The sequence below is a fragment of the Morus notabilis genome, unplaced genomic scaffold, assembly GCF_000414095.1.
Source record: "Morus notabilis unplaced genomic scaffold, ASM41409v2 Scaffold78, whole genome shotgun sequence".
NCBI lineage: Eukaryota > Viridiplantae > Streptophyta > Magnoliopsida > Rosales > Moraceae > Morus > Morus notabilis.
In genome coordinates, this window is record NW_010367622.1 from 2,369,583 (window position 1) to 2,395,698 (window position 26,116).

At 35.6% G+C, this 26,116-nt stretch overlaps 1 protein-coding gene across 1 annotated transcript; it reads right to left on the reverse strand.

Annotated features, from left to right (window-relative positions):
- Positions 1–22,823: 22,823 nt before the first annotated feature.
- Positions 22,824–25,646, reverse strand: LOC21410617 (actin). The gene is made up of 5 exons (XM_010113057.2): positions 25,600–25,646; positions 24,912–24,985; positions 24,395–24,788; positions 23,645–24,258; positions 22,824–23,222 (listed from the first exon to the last, which is right to left on the reverse strand). The coding sequence occupies exons 2-5, from the start codon at positions 24,969–24,971 to the stop codon at positions 23,157–23,159; spliced, it is 1,134 nt and encodes a 377-aa protein (XP_010111359.1). The 5' UTR covers positions 24,972–24,985; positions 25,600–25,646; the 3' UTR covers positions 22,824–23,156.
- Positions 25,647–26,116: the final 470 nt, after the last annotated feature.

Consider the following 26,116-nt stretch of genomic DNA (forward strand, 5'->3'; position numbering starts at 1 on the left):
GATGTCTCTGTGGATGCATTGTAAAACAAATTTAACTTGCGTAGTCTGTTGCCTTTTCATGGTGAATTCTTTCATTTGAGATGTTGTGCCCATATACTTAACCTTGTTGTGCAAGATGGTTTGAAAAGTATTGATAAGTCGGTTGAGAAGATTCGAGATAGTATTAGATATGTTAAAAGATCACAACAAAGGAAGCAAAAATTTTTAGAATGTGTTAAGTTGGTACCGATGGAAAGCAATAGAGGATTGTCTGAAGATGTGGTTACTAGATGAAATTTGACTTACCTTATGCTTGAAAGTGCTCTCTTTTATAGACGTGCTTTTCAACATTTGGAATTAAGTGATTCTAACTATAGGAATTGTCCCAACTCCGATGAGTGGGAAAGAGTTGAGAAAATATCCAAGTTCTTGAAAGTTTTCTATGATGCCACACTTTTATTTTTTGGCACTCACTATCCCACATCAAGCTTGTATTGTCCATCAATTATGGAATGTTACATAACCCAAGGTGGATATGAGTACTTGAACTCCATGGCTATGCATATGTGGCCCAAATTTCAAAAATATTGGTCACAATTCAGCCCCATTTTAGGCATTGCACTTGTGTTTGGTCCTCGGTATAAGATGCAATTTATTGACTTTTGCTACAACAAAGCTTTTGGGCATAACTCTGATGAGTTATTTTCTTTGCGTGAGAAGTTGGAATCGCTTTCTAACGAGCATGCTCTGAAGCTTGATCATTCTACCTCACCATCCACTTCCAAGAAAAAGGACAAGGGTAAAGCATCACATGAAATGGAAGTAGATGAGTCAGATTTGTTGAAGGTAATATTTACTTTTCTTATATATTTACATTATTTTACATAGAAATTAGTATCTTAGTTACTAATGTTTTATATTTTTTTTCAGGAATTTGATGATGTTTCAAGTGATTTGTTTTATGCTTCAAACCAAAAATCACAGTTGGAATTGTATTTGGATGATCCTAGAATGAAACAGAGTTATTAGTTGGATATTCTCTCCTATTGGAAGACAAATCAGTGCCGCTACCCAATTCTTGTTGCCATGGCTCGTGATATATTATGCATTCTTGTATCAATAGTTGCTTCAGAGGTTGCATTTAGTGTTGGCGGTCTTGTGCTTGATCAGTTTCGTAGCTCTCTTAAACATGATATTATTGAAGCGATTGTGTGTACAAGGGATTGGTTGTATGGAAATTAAGGTATATTCTTCAAGTTCTTCATTGTTCTCTTAAATATTGTTATTATCAATCTCATAAATGCTAATCAGTTCAACTCTTTTTCTTAGATGGATTCAAAGTACTTCATCAAGATATGGATGACCTCATCAAGAATGTGGTGGATCTTAACATACATGAAGAAAAAAATGTCAACCAAGCTTCTAACTCTGGATGTGCTTGAATTTGGTTTTTATTTTGGTTTTGTGTCAATTTCGTGTGACATGTGATTTAGGTTGTTGTACTATGTGGTTGTTGGGACTTTGTTATGTAGATTTCATGTGATGTTTTCTTTTGCATGCATTTAAACTTTGTTGTTGCTGGAACTTTATTATCTAGATTTAGGTTTGGACTTTGGTGTTGGAATTTTATTATCTATGCTTGGACTTTGTTGTGAGTCTTATCAACTATGTTTTCTAGTAGGATTATGGTATTTTTGGGATTAGACTTGTTATCTTATTAACTTGTTTGCCTATGGTATGACTAATGTTTTATTATTTTGGTGCTGAACTTGTGGTCTTATGATGTTTTCTTATGAATTACGAGCTATGATACTTTGTTAATTGTTATTATTTTGGAAGGGTTTTATCAATAAATGATATATGTAATAGGTTATAAACTTTAATATATGTACAAAATGTATTAAAATCTACAATTTTGTGTCAATTTTGGTTCAATAGGTTCGTGTCGTGTCTCGGGTTCGCGAGTCAATTTCGTGTCGTGTGTCACTTTCGGTTCATGTCGTGTGTTCCCGCAACCTGACCGTGTCGTGTTCATGCGGCTGTTCTCAATTTTTTCGTATCGCGGGTCATGTACGGGTCACACTAAAAAAACTGCCACGATACAAACACGACACGAACATGACACGCAATACGAATTGACACCGCTACAGAAAAAAAAAGTGTTCACAAAATCGGGAGGTTTCGAGATATTAATGAAACAAGATTTTAACCAAACTTTGACCAAACTTTGACCAATGAAATGATGATTGACTAATTTGAATCAGCCTAAGGTCCTCTAGAGTATTTTATTTCTTATAGGACAATGAACAGGATGGTATGAAAAAGTTTAAATTTGACCTAGGAGAAAAAATGTTAAAATTTTCAATGACCAGGCAAAAATGCAAGGTTAGGAAAATTAAGGGAAAACTCTGTAAAATAGTCTTAGAACTTGTATGGGTTAGTGTGATAATCAGAAAGTAGATCAAAACCTTAAAGAGTTTCCCCAAAAGCCATTAGGGGCAAATCAGTCATTTGCGACTGCACAGGTAAAATGGTCAACATGAACACCGCGCGTCGAGCTTTAGCTCACGGTTCTTAAGTGCAGACCCTAAGCAGGTACCTTCAGTTTATACTAGAGAATAGATAAAACATTTGTTTGTCTTGCAACTCATTTATTGATTAATTGTTATAGGAATGTCCATGTAAACACTTCTCCTTTTTATTAATAAAATTTGTTAATTGCACACGCAATTTGCAGTCTTTCATCCATCCTTGATTGATGAAGATGTCAATTGCAATTTGAAACCAGAGAACAACCAGTCGACCATCTATGTAATGTTGCGATATATGCTCATAAATTAAATGAGATGTAAATATTTTAATGATTATCAATGAAATGATGAAATTTTCAATATTATTTTGCATGCATGTGATATTTTATAAATATTAAAATCTCTAGATTATTTTAGATGTAACTTTAAACATTATATATAAGTGTTATATGTAGAGGATAATATTTGAAGTAAAATAATCTAAACTTGTCTGTAATTATAACTTAAAGTTAGGATCTTTAATTTAAAATTACTAATGCGGTTCATTACATTCTGAATGAAACAATATTATCCTAAATTGTTAATAATGAGATTATTGGAATGAAAACATTTTATGTAATATGATTATATAGGACCGGAACGCGATTAATTATGAATCTCTAATAAATTCTGTTATTAAATAGAGTATTCAATATTAATCAATGATGGTCATATATGAATTAATCTTAATTCTGAGTAATTAATAGACTCCTATTTATGATATTATGTTCTTTGACATATTGAGTAATGACACATGTGAATAGTATCAAAGTCTTGGTATATTGGGAGCATAGTAAAATAAATAGCCGGGAATATTAATTTACAAGATAAAATCTATTCCTTCATAATGAAGTAGATTGACGGTTCCCATAAGTATTGATTGAGGCTTGAATATTAAGAGCGCTCAATTTTATGATTGGATCATAAAATATATTATTCATTAGAGGATCAATGGTACTTATGGAGAAATATATAATTAAAGAGGTCAATGAAAAATACCTAGATTTAATTATGAACCGTTTATGGAGGATTAATTCGTATGTAGTGACTATATAATGGACAACACAAATTCTGTGAACATAATTGTTTTATAATTTTAAGAGTGCAATTCTAAATTTATAGTGGAATAATTTAGAATTAATAATTTTGATATATTAATTAAGATGTTAATTAATTGTCAAAATTATTAGAGCTTAAAATTATAATGTTCATAGTTCCTCTCAACGGTTCCATAAGATTAATGTGAAATGAATATATCATATTAGGTTATGTTTATTAATTTAGAATTGAGAATTCTAAATACATATATTAATTAATTCAATTAATTAATATTAAATTATTTTAAAATTATTTTAAATTAATATGGATAAATTTAGTCACTTTTATAAAAAAAGATATAATTTTTTTTTTACTCTCCACATTTTTTTTTCTTCTCTCCCTCATTAATATATATATATATATAAGAAAGGAAACATGTAGCTAAGAAGCGTATGTTTCCTCACTCAAAATTTATAAAAAAAAAAAAAAAAAAAAGAGTGGGAGGAAATGTGTTGTTGCACGTTTCCTCAGCATGAGGAAAGAAGAATAAATGTGCGGCTGCACATTTACTTGTAGAAGAACATAGTTTTTGTTTTGTTTTTTCTCAGACAAACAAAAAGGGAGATTTCCAGAGAAAACAAAAAGAGAGAAATGGGACAACAAAAAGTAAAACCAAAGAAAATTTTTTGAGTGCTATCACATACTTTTGAGAAAAGTGAGTGATAACTATAGGTGGCCTCCTTATTTATTTATTTCATGTGTTGAGAAACCCATTAGAATGCCCACACGTTCGAGTTTACATTAATCCGGAGATACATTGAGAAAGAACCGTGGTGTACTAGGAATTTAAAGCTCAAGACAGTGTTGGAGGAGTTCAAGATGAACGTCCTAATCAAGCGATGATAAAATTATTATTCTTTTTTTTAATATCTTAGTAGTTAAATTAACATGAAATAATGATCGTATTAAATTTTTTATTTATGTGATTCGATCGATACCACGGTTCCACACAATTTTTTTTTGAAAATCCGATTTGAGAAACCAACAATTGGTATCAGAGCAGTCTTTATCTCATGCTAATTTATCGTTTGATTATGTAATAATTCATGTATGTTTAATGGGTAGGCACTTATGCATGTAATGTATAATTATTGTGTGATAACTATTTTATGCGAATAGATTGGTCGTAAATTTTTTCAGTTCCATAGCATTAGTTTTTGCTATTTTATTTTGATTAGATCAATTGTAAAATAGGAATCAGTATGTAATTTATTATTTTCTAAATGCAAGAGAATCATCATGGAAGAGTTTCAACTATTTGTTTTTAGAAAAGTTCCAAATTATTAAAAAAAATGTCAACTTGCGACAGTACGATCGTTGGTGACAGTCGTCGGCAAAAGGGCGGCTGTCATGGCCAAATGTCGACCATTGCAGAACTGCAACAGCCTTGAGGCTGCTGCAGGTGACTGTACCTTCAGGTGCAGTCACGGGTGCAAGGCTTACACCTTGTGGTGCAAAGGCCCATGCCCAAATGGGCCTGCTCTGCCTCAGTAATGAGGCAGAGGCTAATTAGTTATTCTGGGCTGGCTTTCCAGCCGGCCCACATCCTAAATAGGGATGTCTTTAGACAGCCCAAAACAGCCCAAACCCAATTTTTTCTAGATCCATCAAAATGGAGACATGAAGATGGAGAAGACTTGAAGATGGAGAATTACAGGAAGACCTATTGTGATGTAATTTTATTTTTATTTTTATTTTGGGGTTGTAATTCTTAGGTCCATGGAACCCGACTAAATTTTTCTATTTCGCTTGCATGTCTTTATTTATTTATCTATTATGTTTGATAATAATTGTATTGCCATGCATCTAACATGCCATCTTAAGATAGAAAGTGCCTACCTAGTTTATATGTATGACATGCGTCATGCGTATTAATTATTTATTTTAATTCTAAAATTGTTTTAGTAAATTAAATTAATTAAATGCGCCAAAATGTTGAGTTTAATGAGATTAAATTCAAAGTTATCAAATTTAATAAGATTAAATTTAAAGTTGTGAAATTTAATGAGATTACATTTAAATAAATTAATTAGCAAATGGTTTTGCAAAATTTAAATAAGTCAAATGTGAAATTTATAAATTTAAATGTTAAATTTTAAAATTGTCACAAATGACTTAATATAATTTTAAAATTATTCAAAATTTTATGGAACTTAGTGACTTAAATTGTTTAAATTCACTAAGAAGTATAAAGCAAGAGTTGTTTTATAAAAAAAATACACCATTTGTAAATAATGAGTGGGAGCGGATAATATGACAATATAACCCATAAGTCTCCACTGTTAGTATAATACCGTGAGTAATTAATGAGGCCCTGATACACTTTGATTTCGTCCTCCCTACTGGTATCCATTAATTATAATAACAAGGTTGGCTTCCAAAGAGATAGGATCTCTAAGATATATTTTAGAATTGACCTACCCTACGGCGGCAACTTCTAAGTGAAGTCTAAAAGATCTAAAATTGTGGGTTACACTCATAAAGAGATAATTAAATTGGTTAATTATTTTCTTGACCTAAATAAAAGGAAATTAATAAATATTACAAGTATGAGATATTTCAGATTATATTTATTAATTGAGATAGTCTCATTTTAATTAGCAATTATTTGATCTACCCTACGGCGGCACTTAATTGTGGTGATTAAAATTCCTTTCGCAATTAGACATGTATTTGTGTTTTTAACATGTGCATCCATGCATCATATTTATATGCCTTAAATTTAGTAGTGATATTTATGCAAAATGTTGATTGAGTTAAATTCCTTATATTCAGCAAAAATGTCAAACCCTATTTTGCACTTCTTGCTTCCCAAATTTTGAATGGTGAAAACTTTGTCAAATGGAAAAGTAAAAAGAATATCCTCTTGATCTGTGAAAACTACCATTTTGTCCTTAAGGAGGATTGCCCTTCAGTACCTCCGGCCAATGCCGCCAGGGCTGTGACCGAGCGATATGATCGCTGGGTCAACGCCAACAATAAGGTTTGTTGCTACCTGTTAGCAACAATGAATGAAGTGCTGAGAACTCAACATGAAGGCCTTGCGACTGCTAGAGAGTTCATGGACTCTCTTCAGAGGATGTTTGGACGTCCATCTGATTCATCCCGACACGCTGTTGTCAAAGTCATTACGAACGGCCGTATAAAGAATGGTTCTTCTGTACGTGAGCATGTGCTTAAGATGATTAACTTAAGATGATTAATCATCTTAATGAGGCTGAAATTAATGGGTCTCAGATTGATGAGAAGACCCAGGTTGGCATGATACTGGAGACACTTTCTCCTAATTTTCTTTCATTCAGGACAAGTTATCTAATAAACCAAAAGAATGATAACTTGACTGAGCTCCTGAATAAGCTGCAACAATTTGAGTCCTTTATATGTGATACGGGAGGTGAGGCAAATGTTGCTGAAGCCAACGCAGCTGAGGGAAGGCCTTCTTCATCAAAGAACAAGAAGAAGAAGAATTAAGGGAACAATAAGGGCAAGGGGAAGAAGAAGATCCAGAAGAACAATCAGAACAAGGTTGCTCCAAAGCCTAAGGGAAAGTGTTTCCACTACAACCAGGACGACTATTGGAAGAGGAACTGTAAAAAGTACCTCCATGAGCTGAAAAAGAAGAACCAAGGTAAATCAGATTTACTGGTCATGAAAACATGTTTAGTTGAGAATGATTTCTCTACCTGGATAGTTGATTCATGGGCATCTAATCATGTTTGTACTTCTTTGCAGATGCTAGAAACGTCCAGGGATCTTGAAGAGAGATCTTTCCATATGAGAGTGGGTAATGGGGCAAGGATCTCAGCAACGGTAGTAAGGACAGTGCGACTATCTCTTACAAATAATAAATATTTATTGTTAAATAATGTTTATTTTATTCCAAATTTCAAACAGAATTTGCTTTCAGTTTCCATATTACACGAACAGTTTGTTTCTGTTTCTTTTGATATTGATTTTGTATCTTTATCTAAGAATGGAATTCATATTTGTTCTGGTTTTATTTATGATGGTCTTTACTTTGTTAAACCCATATTCAATGAAATGCTACAAACTGAAATGTTCAAATTCGCTAAACCAACCCCTAAAAGAAGAAAGGTTTCTAACGAAAATGAAACATACTTGTGGCATCTAAGGCTAGGTCATATAAACATAGATAGGATTGAAAGACTAGCAAAGGATGGTCCCATGAGAAAGCTAAAGGTTGGCACTCTACCAGTTTACAAATCCTGTCTAGAAGGAAAAATGACCCAGAGGCCATTTTCGGCAAAGGGTGAAAGAGCAAAGACACCCCTTGAAATCATACATACGGATGAATGTGGTCCTTTGAATGTCAAAGTGAGGGGAGGCTATCAATACTTCATCACATTTATTGATGATCATTCGAGATTCGGATATGCATATATGATGCAAAACAAATCTGAAACCTTTGAAAAGTTCAAAGAATTCTGTGCCGGAGCTTAAAAGTAACTCGGCAAATCAATCAAAACTCTAAGATCGGATCGAGGAGGAGAGTACTTGGATTATGAATTCAAAGACAATTTGATTGAAAATGGAATAATATCTCAACTCACTGCACCTAGCACACCACACAACAAAATAGTGTAGCTGAAAGAAGAAACCGCACCGTACTTGACAAGATGATATCAATGTTAGGTTATTATTCTTTACCCACTTCATTCTAGGGATATGCATTGCAAACAACGTATACATTCTTAACTTAGTTCCATCTAAGTCAATTCCAAAAACACCCTTAGAGTTGTGGAATGGTCACAAACCTAGTTTAAGGCATATTCGCATATGGGGGTGCCCAACACACGTGTTGAAGGGAAAAACTGGGAAGTGGGAACCCTGCTCAGAAGTCTGCATATTTGTGGGCTATCCAAAAGGAACAAGGGGAGGTATATTTTATAGTCCTCAGGATAACAAAGTGTTTTTATCAACAAACGCTATGATTCTTGATCACAACTATATGGCACATTTCAAGCCAAGAAGGAAGATAATTCTGGAAGAGTTGCTGGCTGATTAGATTAGCCCCACACCGACGACAGTTGTTGCACGACAAAGAAGGGAGACCACTGACCATGATCAAATACCACTTTGTCATTTTTTGAGGCCATTTTTTACAGACATGCCTAGAAAAATGTAAGGATCGTGTCTGCAATATTTCATCATTTTTTTACGTCATTTTTATTTTATTTTATTTTTCAAAGTAAAAAAATAAAGAAAATCACAAAAGATAGAATATTCATTAAAAAAATGGTGCCGCTTGTTGCATTAAATTATAAAACTCGTATATTAATTTAAGAATGCAAAACATAAATAAAAATGTAAATTTTTCACCCACCTCGGCCCATGGGCATCCCCGGGACACCACTGGGAGACCTCGGGACACCCTATGCACACCCTTAGGAGACCACCGGCAGACCCCCCGGGACCCCCAGGACTCCCGGGACCCCCGGGACACCCCCGGGGCACCAACGGGACACCCCCGGCGCACCAAAGGGACACCTCAGGGAAACCCCGAGAAACCCTCGGGACACCCCCAGGACACCCCCGGCAGATCCCCAACACCCCTGGAGCCCCGGGACACCGCCAGGGCACCCCCTGGGCACCCATAGACACCCCCAGGATACCCCGGCGCAACCCCGGGTGACCCCCAGGACAGGCCCGAGACAGCCCCAGGATGCCCCCGGGGCACCACGGGGACACCGTCGGGAAACCCCTGGGAGACCGCCGGGAGACCACCGGAAGACCCTCGGGAGACCCCGGAGACACCCCCGGGACACCCCCGGGGCACCCGCGGGACACCCCTGGGAGACCCATGGGAGACCAGCAGGAGACCCCTGAGACACCCCTGGGGCACCCCAGGGCCACCCACGGGGCACCCCTGGGACACCCCTAGGACACCCCTGGGTCACCCACGGAGCACCCCCGTGGCACCCCCAGGACACCCCCGGGACACCCCCGAGGCACCCCCGGGTCACGCACGGGACACCCACAAGACACCCCCGGGGCACCCCCAGCGCACACCCAGGACACCCCCGGGGCACCCCCAGGGCACCCCCAAGGCACCCCCAGGGCACCGCCGGGACACCCACAGGACTCCCCCTGGACACCCCCGGGGAATCCCCAAGGCAACGCCGGCGCTACCCCAGGGCATCCCCAAGGCTACCCCGGGGCACCCTCGAGACAACCCCAGAACACCCCCAGGACATCCTCGGGACACCCCCGGGACACCCAAAGGTCACCTCCTAGACATCCCCGAGGCACCCTCAGGGTACGCCCGGGACAGCCCCACGGGTACCATAGGGACACCCCTAGGGCACCCCTGGGACAGCCCCGGGAGACCCCCAGGACACCCCCGGAACAACCTCGGCACACCCCGGGACAGCTCATGAGACCCCTAGGACAGCCACGGGACACCTCAGGACACCCCCGGGACACCCCCATGGCACCCCCGAGGCACCCCCTGGACACCCCCGGGGTGCCCCCGGGGCACCCCCAGGGCACCCCCGGCGCACCCCCGGGGCATCCCCTGGACACCGCCGGGACACCCCTAGGACACTCCCGTGACAGCCCGGGAGAACCTAGGATAGCCCCGGGGCGCCCCCAGGACAACCCCGGGACACCCACGGGACAGCCTCAGGACTCCCCCGGGGCACCCCCTGGACACCCCCGAGACAGCAACAGGACACCACGGGACACCTCTGTGGCACGCCCGGAGAACCACTTGGGCACCCCTGGGGTACCCCCGGGGCACCCGCAGGACACCCCCAGCAAACCCCCCCAGGGCACCCTCAGGGATCCCCCGGGGCACCGCTTGGGCACCCACTGGACAGCCCCGGGAGACCCCCAGGATAGCCTCGGGCCACCCCTGGGGAACCTTCAGGGCACCCCCTGGGAACCCTCGGGGCACCGCCAGGGCACCCCCGGCGGACCCCCCTGGACACCCCGGGAGACCCTCAGGGTAACTCGGGACACCCTCGGGGCAACGCCGGGGCACCCCGGAGGGACCCCCCTGGACACCCCCGGGACACCCTCGGGGCAGCTCGGGACACCCCTGAGACATCCCTAGGGCACCCCCGGGAGACCCTCGGGGAACCCCCGGGGTACCTCCGGGGAACTCCCGGGGCACCCCTCAGGAGACACCCGGGACACCCTCGGAAGACCCCCGGGACACCCCCAGGACACCCCCAAGACACCCCCGGGACACCCACAGGACACCCCCAGGACACCCCCGGGACACCCCCGGGAGAGCCCCGGGACACCCCCAAGAGACCCCCAGGACACCCACGACACACCCCCGGAACACCCCCGGGTCGCCCCCGGGACACCCTAAAAAAAATATAAGGATCGTTTCTGCAAAATTTCAAAAAAAATTTACGCCGTTTTTATTTTATTTTATTTTCCAAACACCAAAAGTAAAGAAAATCATAAATAATAGAATATTCATCAAAAAAATGGTGTCGTTTGTTGCCTTAATTCCTAAAAATTATATATTAATTTTAGAATGCAAAACATAAATAAAAATGTAAATGTTTGACCCATCCCGGCCCCTAGGCGCCTCACGACGCGGGTTGAGGGTTTTTTGACAGCGTTTTACTTTTTTTTTTGTCATTTTTAGAGGCTATCTTTTGCAGGGATCCCATGAAAAATGTAAGGATCGTGCTTACAAACTTTCATAATTTTTTGACATCGTTTTAATTTTATTTTAGATTTTAAAGACAAGAAATAAAGAAAATCATAACAAAATGAATATTCATCAAAAAAATGGTGCCGCTTCTTGCATTAATTCTTAAAAATTGTATGTTAATAATAGAATGCAAGACATAAATACAAATGTAAACTTTTTAGGCCATTTTTTGTAAGCATGCCCAAAAAAATGTAAGGATCGTGTCTGCAAAATTTTATAATTTGTTGACGTGTTTTATTTTATTTTATTTTTTAAAGAGGAAAAATAAAGAAAATCATAAAAAAATAGAATATTGATCAAAAAATGGTGCCCCTTATTACATTAATTCCTAAAAAATCGTATATTAAGTTTAGAATGCAAAACATAAATAAAAGTCTAAATTGTTGACTCAGCCCGACCTATGGGCACCCCACTACGCGGGCTGGGGGCTTTTTGACATCGTTTTACTTTTTTTTTCATTTTTTAAGGCCATTTTTGTTGGCATGCCCAGACAAATGTAAGGATCGTGTCTGTAAAATTTCATAATTTTTTGACGTCGTTTGTTTTTTAAAAAATGAAAAATAAAGAAAATCATAAAAAAATATAATATTCATCAGAAAATTGTGCCGCTTGTTGCATTAATTCCTAAAAATCATGTATTATTTGTAGAACGCAAAACATAAATAAAAATGTAAATTTTTCACCCATCCCCGCCCCTGGGCGCCCCACTACATGGGCTGGGGGCTTTTTGACAGTGTTTTACTCTTTTTAGTCATTTTTTAGGCCAATTTTTGCAGACATGCCTAAAAAAATGTAAGGATCATGTCTATAATATTTCGTAATTGTTTGGTGTCATTTTTATTTTATTTTATTTTTTAAAGACAAAAAATAAGGAAATCATAAAAAGTAGAATATTCATCAAAAAATGGTGCCGCTTGTTGCATTAATTTGTAAAAATTGTATAATAATTTGAGAATGCAAAACAAAAATAAAAATGAAAATTTTTTACCCATCCGGGCTCCTGGACGCCTCACTATATAGGCTAAGGGGTTTTTGACAGCGTTTAACATTTTTTGTCATTTTTAGACACTATTTTTTGTAGGCATGCCCACAAAAATGTAAGCATCATGTCTGAAAAATTTCAGAATTTTTTAATGTCATTTTTATTTTATTTTATTTTTGAAAGATGAAAAATAAAGAAAACCATAAAAAATAGAATATTCATCAAAAAATGATGCTGCTTCTTGCATTAATTCCTAAAAATTGTATATTAATTTTAGGACACAAAATGTTAATAAAAATGTAAATTTTTTACTCATCCCGGCCCCTGGGCGCCCCACTGCGCGGGCTAGGGGCTTTTTGACAACGTTTTACTTGTTTTTATCATTTTGTAAGGCCATTTTTTACACACATGCCCAGAAATATGTTAGGATCGTGTCTGTAAAATTTCATAATTTTTTATCGTCGTTTTTATTTTATTTTATTTATCAAACACCAAAAATAAAGAAAATCATAAAAAATGGAATATTCATCAAAAACATTGTGCCGCTTATTGCATTAACTTCTAAAAATCGTATATTAATTTGGGAATACAAAACATGGGAGCCTCACTACGCGAGCTAAGGGTTTTTCTATAGCGTTTTATTTTTTTGTCATTTTTAGAGGATGTTTTTTGCAGGCATGCCCAGAAAAATGTAAGGATCATGTCTAAAAAATTTCAGAATTTTTTGACGTCGTTTTTATTTTATTTTATTTTTGAAATATAAAAAATAATGAAAACCATAAAAATAGAATATTCATAAAAAAATGGAACCACAAATTGCATTAATTCCTAAAAATCATATATTAATTTTAAAATGCAAAACATAAATAAAAATGTATATTTATTACTCATCCTAGCCCCTAGACGCCTCACTACGTGGGCTGAGGGCTTTTTGACAGCGTTTCACTTTTTTTTTGTTATTCTTAAAAGCCATTTTTTGCAAGCATGCCCAAAAAAATGTAAGGATCATGTCTACAAAATTTCAGAATTTTTTGACGTAGTTTTTATTTTATTTTATTTTTCATAGACGAAAAATAAAGAAAATAAAAAAAATAGAATATTCATCAAAAAAGAGTGTCGCTTCTTGCATTAATTCTTAAAAATTGTATATTAAGTTTAGAATGCAAGGCATAAATAAAAATGTAAATTTTTAACACATCCCGGCCCTCAAGCGCTGCACTACGCGGGCCGGGGGCTTCTTGACAGGGTTGTTCATTTTTTGTCATTTTTTGAGCCCATTTTTTGTGGGCATGCCCAGAAAAATGAAATGATCGTGTCTACAAACTCTCATAATTTTTTGACTTCGTTTTTATTTTTTCTATTTTTCAAAGATGAAAAATAAAGAAAATAGTAAAAAATAGAAAATTCATCAAAACATAAATAAAAATATAAATTTTTGACCCATCATGGCCCCTGAGCGCCCCACTATGCTGGCCAGAGGCTCTTTGACAATGTTTAACTTTTTTTAGGCCATTTTTTTTAGACATGCCCAGAAAAACGTAGCGATCAGGTCTACAAAATATCATAATTTTTTCACGTCATTTTTATTTTATTTTATTTTTCAAATTAAAAAATAAACAAAATCATAAAAAAATAGAATATTCATTAAAAAATGGTGCCGCTTGTTGTATTAATTTCTAAAAATTGTATACTAATTTCAGAATACAAAACCTAAATAAAAATGTAAATTTTTTACCCATCCCGTCCCCTAGGCGCCTCACTACGCAGGTTGAGGGCATTTTGACAGCGTTTCACTTTTTTTGTCATTTTTAGAGGCTTTTTTTTAGGCATGCCCAAAAAATTGCAAGGATCGTGTTTGTAAAATTTTAGAATTTTTTTAAGTCGTGTTAATTTTATTTTATTTTTTATAGACAAAAAATAAAGAAAATCATAAAAAATAGAATATTCATCAAAATATTGTGCCGCTTCTTGCATTAATTCCTAAAAGTTGTATATTAATTTTTTACTACAAAATATAAATGAAAATGTAAATTTTTTACCCATCCCAGCTCTTGGGCGCCCCACCACGCGGGCCATGGGTTTTTGACAATGTTTTACTTTTTTGTGTCATTTTTTAGACCATTTTTTCAAGCATGCCTAGAAAAATATAAGGATCGTGTCTGTAAAATTTCATCATTCTTTGACGTCGTTTTTATTTTATTTTATTTTTCATAGACGAAAAATAAAAAAATCATAAAAAATAGAATATTCATCAAAAAATGGTGCCACTTGTTGCATTAATTTCTCAAAATCATATATTAATTTTAGATTGCAGAACATAAATAAAAATGTAAATTTTTCACCCATCCCGGACCTTGTGCGCCCCAATAAGCGGTCCGGGGGCTTTTTGACAGTGTTTTCTTTTTTTTTTTTCATTTTCTGCAGACATGTCCAGAAAATGTAGGCATCGTGTCTACAATATTTCATAATTTTTTGACTTTGTTTTTATTTTATTTAATTTTTCAAATACCAAAAATAAATAAAATAATAAAAAATAGAATATTCATCAAAAAATGGTGCCGCTTATTGCAATAATTCTGAAAATTTGTATATTAATTTTAGATTGCAAAACATAAATAAAAATATAAATTTTTGACCCATTCCGGCCATTGGGCACCCCATTTTACGGGCCAGGGGCTTTTTGATAGTGTTTTACTTTTTTATCATTTTTTAAGGCCATTTTTTGCAAGCATGCCGAGAAAAATGTAATGATCGTATCTGTAAATTTTCATAATTTTTTGACGTCGATTTTATTTTATTTTATTTTTCAAAGAGCAAGAATAAATAAAATCATAAAAAATAGAATATTCATAAAAAAATGGGGCCGCTTGTTACTTTAATTCTTAAAAGTCGTATATTAATTTTAGAATGCAAAACACAAATAAAAATGAAAATTTTTTACCCATCCCGGCCCTTGGGCGCCTCATTATGCGGGCTGAGGGATTTTTGACAGCGTTTTACTTGTTTTTGTTATATTTAGAGGCTTTTTTTGCAGGCATGCCCATAGAAATGTAAGGATCGTGTCTGTGAAATTTTAGAATTTTTTGACGTCGTTTTTATTTTATTTTATTTTTTATAGACAAAAAAATTAAGAAAATCATAAAAAATAGAATATTCGTCAAACAATGGTGCCACTTGTTGCCTTAATTCTGAAAAATCATATATTAATTTTAGATTACAAAACAGAAATAAAAATAAAAATTTTTGACCCATCCTGGTCCCTGGGTGCCTCATTACGCAGGCTAAGAGCTTTTTGACAGCGTTTTACTTGTTTTTGTTATTTTTAGAGGCTTTTTTTGCATGCATGCCCATAAAAATGTAAGAATCGTGTCTGCAAAATTTCAAAATTTTTTGACGTCGTTTTTATTTTATTTTATTTTTTATTGACAAAAAAATTAAGAAAATCATAAAAAAAAATAGAATATTCATCAAAAAATGGTGCTGCTTATTGCATTAACTCCTAAAAATCGTATATTAATTTTAGAATGCAAGACATAAGTAAAGATGTTAACTTTTGACCCATCCTGGACCCTGGGCGTCCTACTACGGGGGCCGGGGGTTTTTTGACTACGTTCTACTTTGTTTTGTCATTTTTCAAGGCCATTTTATGCTGGCATGCCTAAAAAAATGTAAGGATCGTGTGTTCAAAATTTCATAATTTTTTGATGTCATTTTTTTTTTCAAAGACGAAACATAAGGAAAATCATAAAAAATATAATATTCAAAAAAAAAATTATGCCCCTTGTTGCATTAATTCCTAAAAATTGTATATTAATTAATGGAAAACATAAATAAATATGTAAATTTTTTACCAATCCCGGCCACTGGGTGCCCTACTTTTGACAGCGCTTTACTTTTTTTATCATTTTTTGAAGCCATTTTCTGCAACCACGGCTAGAAAAATATAAGGATCGTGTCTGCAAAATTTCATAATCTTTTGACGTCGTTTTTATTTTATTTTATTTTTTAAAGATGAAAAATAAAAAAAAATCATAAAAAATAGAGTATGCATCAAAAAATGGTGCTGCTTATTGCATTAATTCCTTAAAATTGTATATTAATTTTAGAATGCAAAACATAAATAAAAATGTAAATTTTTGACCCATCTCGGCCCATGGGCGCCCACTACGCAGACTAGGAGCTTTTTGACATCGTTTTACTTTTTTGTCATATTTTAGGCCACTTTTTGCAGGCATCCCCAGAAAAATGTAAAGATCCAGTTTGCAAAATTTCATAACTTTTTTACGTCGTTTTTATTTTATTTTATTTTTCAAAGATGAGAAATAAAGAAAATCATAAAAAATAGAATATTCATAAAAATGAGGCGCTGCTTGTTGCATTAATTCCTATAAATCATATATTAATTATAGAATGTAAAATATAAATAAAAATATAAATTTTTGACACATCCTGGCACCTGGGCCCCCTACTATGTGGGTTGGAGGCTTTTTGACAGTGTTTTATTTTTTTATGTCATTTTTTTATGCCATTTTTTGCCTACATGCCCAAAAAAATGTAAGAATTGTGTTTGTAAAATTTCATAATTTTTTGACGCCGTTTTTATTTTGTTTTATTTTTTAAAGACGAGAAATAAAGAAAAGCATAAAAAATAGAATTTTCAACAAAAAATGGTGCAACTTATTTCATTAATTCCTAAATATTGTATATTAATTTTAGAATGCAAAACACAAATAAAAATGTAAATTTTTGACCCATCCCAGTCCCTAGGCACCCTACTACGCGGGCCGTGGGCTTTTTGATAGCGTTTTACTTTTTATTCATATTTTATGCCATTTTTGGCAAGCATGCCCAGAAAAATGTAAGGATCGTGTCTGTAAAATTTCATAATTTTTTAACGTCGTTTTTATTTTATTTTATTTTTCAAAGATGAAAAATAAAGAAAATTATAAAAAATAGAATATTAATCATTTTTTGCAGGCATGCCCAGAAAAATGTAAGGATCGTGTCTGTAAAATTTCATAATACATCATTTTTATTTTATTATATTTTTTAAAGACAAAAAATAAAGAAAATCATAAAAAATAGAATATTCATCAAAAAATGGTGCCGCTTGTTGCATTAATTTCTAAAAATCGTATATTAATTTGAGAATGCTAAACATAAATAAAAATATAAATTTTTGACCCATCTCGGCCCCTAGGTGCCCCACTACATGGGCAGGGGGCTTTTTTATTGCAATTTTAAACATTGTATATAAGTGCTATATGTAGAGGATAATATTTGAAGTAAAATAATCTAAACTTGTCTATAATTATAAAATTAAAGTTGGGATCTTTAATTTAAAATTACTAATGCAGTTCATTACATTCTGAATGAAACAATCTTATCCTAGATTGTTAATAATGAGATTATTGAAATGAAAGCATTTTATGTAATATGATTACATAGAACCGGAACGCGATTAATTAGGAATCTCTAATAAATTCAGTTATTAAATAGAGTATTCAATATTAATCAATGATGATCATATATGAATTAATCTTAATTCTGCGTAATTAATAGACTCCTATTTATGATATTATGTTCTTTGACATATTGAGTAATGACACATGTGAATAGTGTCAAAGTCTTGGTATATTGGGAGCATAGTAAAATAAATAGCCGGGAATATTAATTTACAATATGAAATATGTTCCTTTATAATAAAGTAGATGGACGGTTCCCATAAGTGTTGATTCGGGGATTGAATAATAAGAGCACTCAATTTTATGATTGGATTAGAGGATCAATGGTACTTATGGAGAAAGATATAATTAAGGAGATCAACAGAAAATACCTAGCTTTAATTATGAACCGTTTATGGATGATTAATTCGTATGTAGTGACTATATCAATGGACAACACAAATTTCGTGAACATAATTGTTTTACAATTTTAAGAGTGCAATTCTAAATTTATAGTGGAGTAATTTGGAATTAATAATTTTGATATATTAATTAAGATGTTAATTAATTGTCAAAATTATTGGAGCTTAAAATTATGATGTCCATAGTTCTTCTTAACGACTCCATAAGATTAATGTGAACTGAATATATCATCTTAAGTTATGATATAAATTTAGTATTGAGAATTCTAAATACATATATTAATTAATATTAAAATTAATTTTAAATTATTTTAAATTAATATGGATGAATTTACTCTCCACTTTTTTTTTCTTCTCTCCCTCATTAATGTGTACACACACACACACACACACATATATATATATAGGAAATGTCTTTAGTCCGGTAGGTATAAAATGGCTGACTGATCCGGTCAGACAATTGTGACCGTTAGATTGGAATTAAACGGTGTAGATTTGTTTCTTTGTTTCTCCAAAACCTCTCACTTTCTCAAATGCACGCGCGAGCAGCATCATTCCCAAATCTTATTTTCTCTCGACCTCCCTCGACCTCCCTCGACCTTCCTCGAGCTCCTTCGACCTCCTCCGCAGCCAGATCGGCACCGACGAGTTCCGAGAGGCGGACCGCATCCCGACAACTCCCTCAAGCAAACCCACTCCTATCTCCTCCTCCACCCTGACATTTCCTCTCTCCTGAAACACCACCACTTCATCCTCTGTCTCCGTCGCCGCTTCCTCGAACGCCTCCGCAGGGGTGTTGCCGGAGGTGACTTCCGACAGGCCGACAAGGAGACCCGCCGCCTAACGACCACTCCCACAACCAAACCCACTAACATTTTCTCTCCCCTCAAACACCACCGGTTCATCTTCTCTGCCTAACACTTCGTCGACGGAGATACTCCCGAGGTAATCTTCCAAACATTTTAAATTGTACAGCATTTGTAAAAAAGAACTTAATTATACCTCGATTGTAGACTCGAATTATCTGGAAAATGGAAAAAATGGTTAAAAGGGGGCGTTTTGCAGAAAATTGTAGACTCGAATTATCTGGAAAATGGAAAATCGAATTATCTCCATTATCAAGTTACGCAGAAAATTGTAAATAGAGGGGACGTTTTGGAAGATAGAAACACTATGAGTGGGTCGAATTTGTGGTTATTTGAAGCTAATTTTGATTCGTTGCTTCGATTTGGTAGTTATAGGGTTTGTACATGTGGTAAACAAAAAACCTATTGGGAAAGTGAAACGTCCCAATAGTAGAAAACTTATATAGATGCAGTACAAGTGGATTCATTTATTATTTTTCTGAATAACTATGAAACCGAAGATGTTTACAAAAAAGTATTAGTTGATTTAGTATTAGTTGATTTAGTTGAAAGAGTATTTTACAAAAAAGTGAAAACCGAAAATGCAAGTGGATTTATTTTTGATTTTGCTGAATAAGTATGTAGGCGTGGATGTTTGTGGATGCTACAAGCTAGTATAATTTATTCGAGTTGAAAGAGTTTTATACTAAAAGTGTGCTATGCGATATATCGTGTAAGTAGTATGAATAAAATTGTGTGATTATTGCTATTGTCATCTTGGTGTTTCTTGTGGGTTTTTAATTTTAATCTTTTGGAAAAATGTGTTGAGGACAGATGCATCCTGTGACATGGGAAGCATAAATTAAGCTATGGTGACTAAACGGGGTCGTAAAAGGCAGAGTGTGGATCATGTAGAAGAGGACAAAGAGCATTTGTCCACTTCGGTTTCTAACCAAAAATTAAATGTACGATGCTCCCCACTGCGGTTTGGTAAGATGTGTGCTCATTTTAGTGAGCGTAGAAGGGCGTTGGTTAAAGGAATGGGGTTTGGGGGGTTGTTGGAAATGGCTAGCGTGCACATATGTCACAAATTGATTATGTGGATGGTGGACAACTTTAAAGAGGAGGATTGCTCATTGACTATTTGCGGGAAGACGTTTGTCCTCACAACGGAGTTGTTTGGTGAAGTTATGGGGTTGTCTGATGGGGGGGACGACTTTGAGCAGCAAGGCACGGATGAGGAAGTGAATAATTGGAAGAAAGAAATAATGGATGGAAGGAGGCACCTACAGTTGTCTGATTTGGAGGATGACTTGTTAGATGATAAGCATCCTGATGACATATTTATTAGGAAGTTTTTACTGTTTGCTAGTGGAACTATCTTAATGCCAACAACAACTGTTGTGGTTGGAACAACCATACTTTCTTCCATAAATGGTGTTCATAGTGTGAAGAACTTAAATTGGACAACACAGCTTATATTTTACAGTTACATTAGCATGTTTTTTTTGGTGTACAAGCAAACTACAATACAACTTTATTGAACAACAACGACTAAGTCATTGTACACATTACTCTGTCAGTTATTTACTTATTTATATCGGATCCACATGTCTCATACAGCAAATTACAGCTTGTTAGAACGACAACAATATTCAATCTTCAAATGACTAAAGACTTTTTCAAGCAAAAATAACTTCCAAACCAAGTTCAATCAATATACATATTGATATGTTATATGTTCACTTAATTTAAATAAGAAATACATGTATATTGCCGTTTCCTACAGCATTACGTAAAAAAAAACTTCCACACAACGTTTAATAACATGAAATACAACAAATCAGTCAATATACATCTTATTTCTGTATGTGTTTACTTATTGCTTACAAAAATACATGTTTCTATAATTAATATACATTGTCGTTCACATTCATTAACATGAAATACAACAAATCAGTCAATATACATATTTTTATGCTATATATTCACTTAATTACTTACAAAAATACATGTTTCTATAATTAATATACATTGTCGTTCACATTCATTAACATGAAATACAATAAATCAGCCAATATACATATTTTTATGCTATATATTCACTTAATTACTATAAAATATACATTACCATTTTTTATATACATCTTTACATATAAATATATACACGAAACGCATATAAATATACACACTTCAACATAAATGTACAAGTGCCGTTCTGGTCAGGCATTTTTCAAGTGCCTGACCAGAGACTTTGCCTATATATATAAGAAAGGAAACGTGCAGTTAAGAAGCGCACGTTTCCTCACTCAAAATTTAAAAAAGAAAAAAAAAAGATAGTGGGAGGAAACGTCACGTTTCCTCAGCATGAGGAAAAGAAGAATAAATTTGCAGCTGTACACTTACTTGTAGAAGAACACAGTTTTTGTTTTGTTTTTCCTCAGAGAAACAAAAAGGGAGATTTCCAAAGAAAAGAAAAAGAAAGAAATGGGAGAATAAAAAGTAAAACCAAAGAAAATTTTTTAAGTGCTATCATATATTTTTGAGAAAAGTGAGTGATAATTATAGGTGGCATTCCTATTTATTTATCTCATGTGTTGAGAAACTCATTAGAACGCCCACACGTTCGAGTTCATGTTAATCCGGAGATACATTGAGAAAGAACCGTGGTGTTCTAGAAATTTAAAGATTAACGTCCTAGACGGTGTTGAGAAACGTGATATTCATCTCATGTGTTGAGAAACTCAAGATGGTGTTAGAGAAGTTTAAGATTAACGTCATAATCGAACGACGGTAAAATTATTATTCTTCTTTTTAATATCTCCGTAGTTAAATTAACATGAAATAATGATCGCATTAAATTTTTAATTTATGTGATTCGATTAATACTACGCTTCTCCATAATTTCTTTTAAAAATCCGGTTTAGAAACCAACATGTAATCCGTAATATGTGGAAGTATCAATCTAATTTATTATCATTAATGTATTTCCTTATATCAAAATATTTGAGGGTCTTTCAAAAAAAAAAAAATATATATATATATATATACATATATATATTTGAGGGGAGAGAGAGAGACAGATTAGGCATCATTGCTTTTCTGTGACCAATTAAATAGTGAAATATTCCATGTGCAATTTGTTAGGTTAGAAAAGAAAAAGAATAATGTTTGGTTCCGAGAACCATGTGATTAGAATCATTTTTAATTTACGTGTATTTTTTATAAAAAAAAATACTGTAACGAACCACAAATCATAATTTAAATTAGAGAACGAATCTAAGTACCAAACATCCACAGAATTTGAAGAATCGGTTTCTGTTGTGCCTATATCTCTTTCGATGCTTTTGGATAAAAGAATAATGTTACAATCACAATGACATACACATTTTACAATAAACTTCGTGTTCTGTAATATGGGTGAAATGGCATGCTTTTTTCGAGTTCTTTTTTTTTTTCTTTTTTTTTTTTTTTGAAGGGTCCTCCAAGTTCAACCTTACTTTCAATTATGACTGCCAACAACATATTAAAAGGCCCCGGTATTTAATTGCATAATACATAAATGTCTTTTTTTTATTGTTTGGAAAAGAAAATGTATTTCCATTCGTGGAGACTGCAGTCCAGAGCAATAATTAAGATCATATTAATAATAATAATTATTATTATTATTATTATAGAAGAAATAATGGTAAAATACGTACAAATCAAGAAAGAATATACAACAAGAAAAGAATTTCGGGCTCAACCAAACCAAATCGGTAACCATACAGAAGTTTCTACAAAGAAGTAATTAAAGGGAAAAATTATTAATTATAATTTAACATCAAACATCATATAATAAAAAGAATTTCCAATTCAACCAGACCAAATGAGTGAACAATACACAACTTTTTCTACAAAGTAGTTTGAAAAAAAATTAATCTTAATCATAATTTGCTCAACCCCATGCTCAATTTCCCAACATAATAAAAAGAGGAACACAGAGAAATAAACATGAATGAAAAATTGGAAGGAAATAGGAAAAAGGAAATTATGCAGCCACTTAATTAGAAGCCTCTTTGTAATACAAAATGTGTAGTGTGAGTTCTCTTGATTGCTTACCCACCTCTTCTGATCAACATAATTAGAAGCATTTCCTGTGAACAATCGACGGGCCAGATTCATCGTATTCTGCCTTTGCAATCCACATCTACGGCGGGAAAAGGAAACAGAAAGATTCAGTAAAGAAAACTTTGATCTACCATCTGAACAAATTATCAGATCATCTCAGCTGTTTTCCTATAGAATTATGATGTTTCATTTTAGATGTCATATTTTACCTTTTCTAGAGTTTCTAGTATGCTACAGTCATGTTCATAGAATTGAATGTGTATAAGCTATGCTATCTACAACTATTATGTGAAACCAAAAATACAAGTATCACAAATCACAAGGATGCAATAGTAATTTCAAGTACAGCAATTTGCTGAATGAAAATTTCTCTAGCGTGACAGTGCGCCATATATATAAGTCTTATGTACAACCAATTAATATCAGCCACCAAAAGAATGTAATGGTATAAAAAATTCAAGTACACGAACAAATTATGGGTTCAAGAAGAAACATATATACCTGTTGGAAGGTACTGAGGGATGCCAAAATGGACCCTCCAATCCAGACACTGTACTTCCTTTCCGGTGGTGCAACAACTTTAATCTTCATGCTGCTCGGAGCCAACGCTGTGATCTCCTTGCTCATCCGATCAGCAATACCCGGGAACATGGTGGATCCTCCACTGAGGACAATGTTGCCATAGAGGTCCTTCCTGATATCAACATCACACTTCATGATGGAGTTGTATGTGGTCTCATGGATACCAGCAGCTTCCATCCCGATCATCGATGGCTGGAAGAGGACTTCAGGGCATCGGAATCTCTCAGCACCGATGGTGATCACCTGTCCATCAGGTAGCTCATAGCTTTTCTCCACAGCTGAGCTGGTCTTTGCCGTCTCCAGCTCCTGCTCATAGTCAAGAGCGATGTAGGCTAGCTTCTCCTTCATGTCCCTCACAATTTCCCGCTCGGCTGTGGTGGTGAAAGAGTAACCACGCTCCGTCAAGATCTTCATCAGGGCGTCCGTGAGATCACGCCCTGCAAGATCCAAACGGAGGATGGCATGTGGAAGGGCATAGCCTTCGTAGATGGGAACCGTGTGGCTCACACCATCTCCAGAGTCAAGAACGATACCTAAATAGGCAATGAATAATGTTAGTTATAATTTTCATCACCTTCAATGAAAGGCTCTACATAACCAAACATTTTACGAAATGTTCATAAAGAATACTAACAAAGCAATCAAAGGCCAATCTATCGAATTGCGTACCAGTCGTACGTCCACTGGCATAGAGGGAAAGGACGGCCTGGATGGCGACATACATAGCCGGGGTGTTGAATGTCTCAAACATAATCTGAGTCATTTTCTCGCGATTGGCCTTAGGGTTGAGGGGTGCCTCAGTCAGGAGAACCGGGTGCTCCTCCGGGGCAACACGAAGCTCATTGTAGAAGGTGTGATGCCAGATCTTCTCCATGTCATCCCAATTGCTAACAATACCATGCTCAATTGGGTACTTGAGAGTCAAAATACCTCTCTTTGATTGAGCCTCATCCCCTACATAGGCATCCTTTTGGCCCATACCAACCATCACACCGGTGTGGCGCGGGCGACCGACGATGCTGGGGAACACGGCCCTCGGAGCATCATCTCCGGCAAATCCAGCCTAAAATTTTCACACCAACAAACATAACGATTAATGATCAGCATCTAGTTGTTGAAAACAACTTAATCAATGCAATCAAAAAATTTGAATCCTTAAACAAAGGAATAGATTTTGGATCATTACCTTGACCATTCCAGTTCCATTGTCACAGACGAGGGGCTGAATGTCCTCACTTTCTGCCATTTTCTATTGTATTTCTGCAGAAAATAAACCAAACTTGTTGACCATCCGAGTAATCAAAATGTACTTATACATCTGACATAATAATATGATTAAATTGGATTTTATTTCAAGTGTTATAATACAAGATTCTCATTTCGATCACTTAAAAAATGCAATCCAGAAACATGCATCATAAAAAGTGTATCCATTTCAAATAAAAAGAGATTGCTCTTCTTGGGAATTATGCAAATCATCTCCAAAAATAATAATAATAATAATAATCTCGATAATCCAACGACTTATTGAATTTCAGCCACAAAATTCCACCATACATCCAAAAGTTGTTTTTTAAAAAATAAAAAAGGCAAACTGATTCAGCTTCTTATGAAGAAAAAAAAAATCAAACAAACAAACAAACAAAGGAAAAATAATGAAAACATTAATTTTTACATACATTTCCTAGCTGATAAAGCAAAACCAATTTTTTCCCCAAAGAATCATAACCCATTAAAATAAATCCAAATGGGGTTGAAAAATCATGAAAATGGCAGGCACAAAAGGAATCACTCTGATAAATTACCCCAACAAAGATTACAACTTTCACAACAAAGAAAGATAAATATACAAGAATATAAAGCAAAGTTTGTACCTTAGGGATTGAAATGAAATGAAATTCTCTGTCTCTCCTCTCTCTCTCTCTGTTTGTGTCGTTTTTCTTTTGTCTCAACAAACAGATTTCTGTGCCTGAGGTGCCCGCCCTCGTTTAAAAGAACGAAGATGACCCAAATGAAATTCAGCTTAAATGAACCCCAAATTCGCTCTCGAGAAATCCTGGCCGTCGGATTGGAATATCTGATTTAGGGACCCCATGACGCGTCACGTTGATGGTGGAAACAGCTGGCTCGCTTTCGGTCGCTGCTTTTTTGTGGACGAATATGCCCTTCCTAATTTGCGGGAACGGCCCACCAGTCCGCCTGTCTCGGACCAAGGGCATCTTAGGAAAATCAAAATTTGTGTCTGTGTGAATTATGATTTAAATGCCTTTTTTATTTTCATTTTGCTTTTTCTGAAGAGAAAATTAATATTGGAGAATCAATAGGATTTTTTTTTTTTAAGTGCTAATAGTATTGCAGCTTACACGCGTATATTTAAAGAAAATTTTAACA

Coding starts and splice junctions, on each gene's coding strand:
- LOC21410617 (XM_010113057.2), bottom strand. CDS start 24,971: ATGGCAGAAAGTGAGGACATTCAGCCCCTCGTCTGTGACAATGGAACT. Junction 24,789..24,911: donor ATGGAACTGGAATGGTCAAG/GTAATGATCCAA, acceptor TGAAAATTTTAG/GCTGGATTTGCCGGAGATGA. Junction 23,223..23,644: donor CCCTCAGTACCTTCCAACAG/GTATATATGTTT, acceptor TTCCCGCCGTAG/ATGTGGATTGCAAAGGCAGA.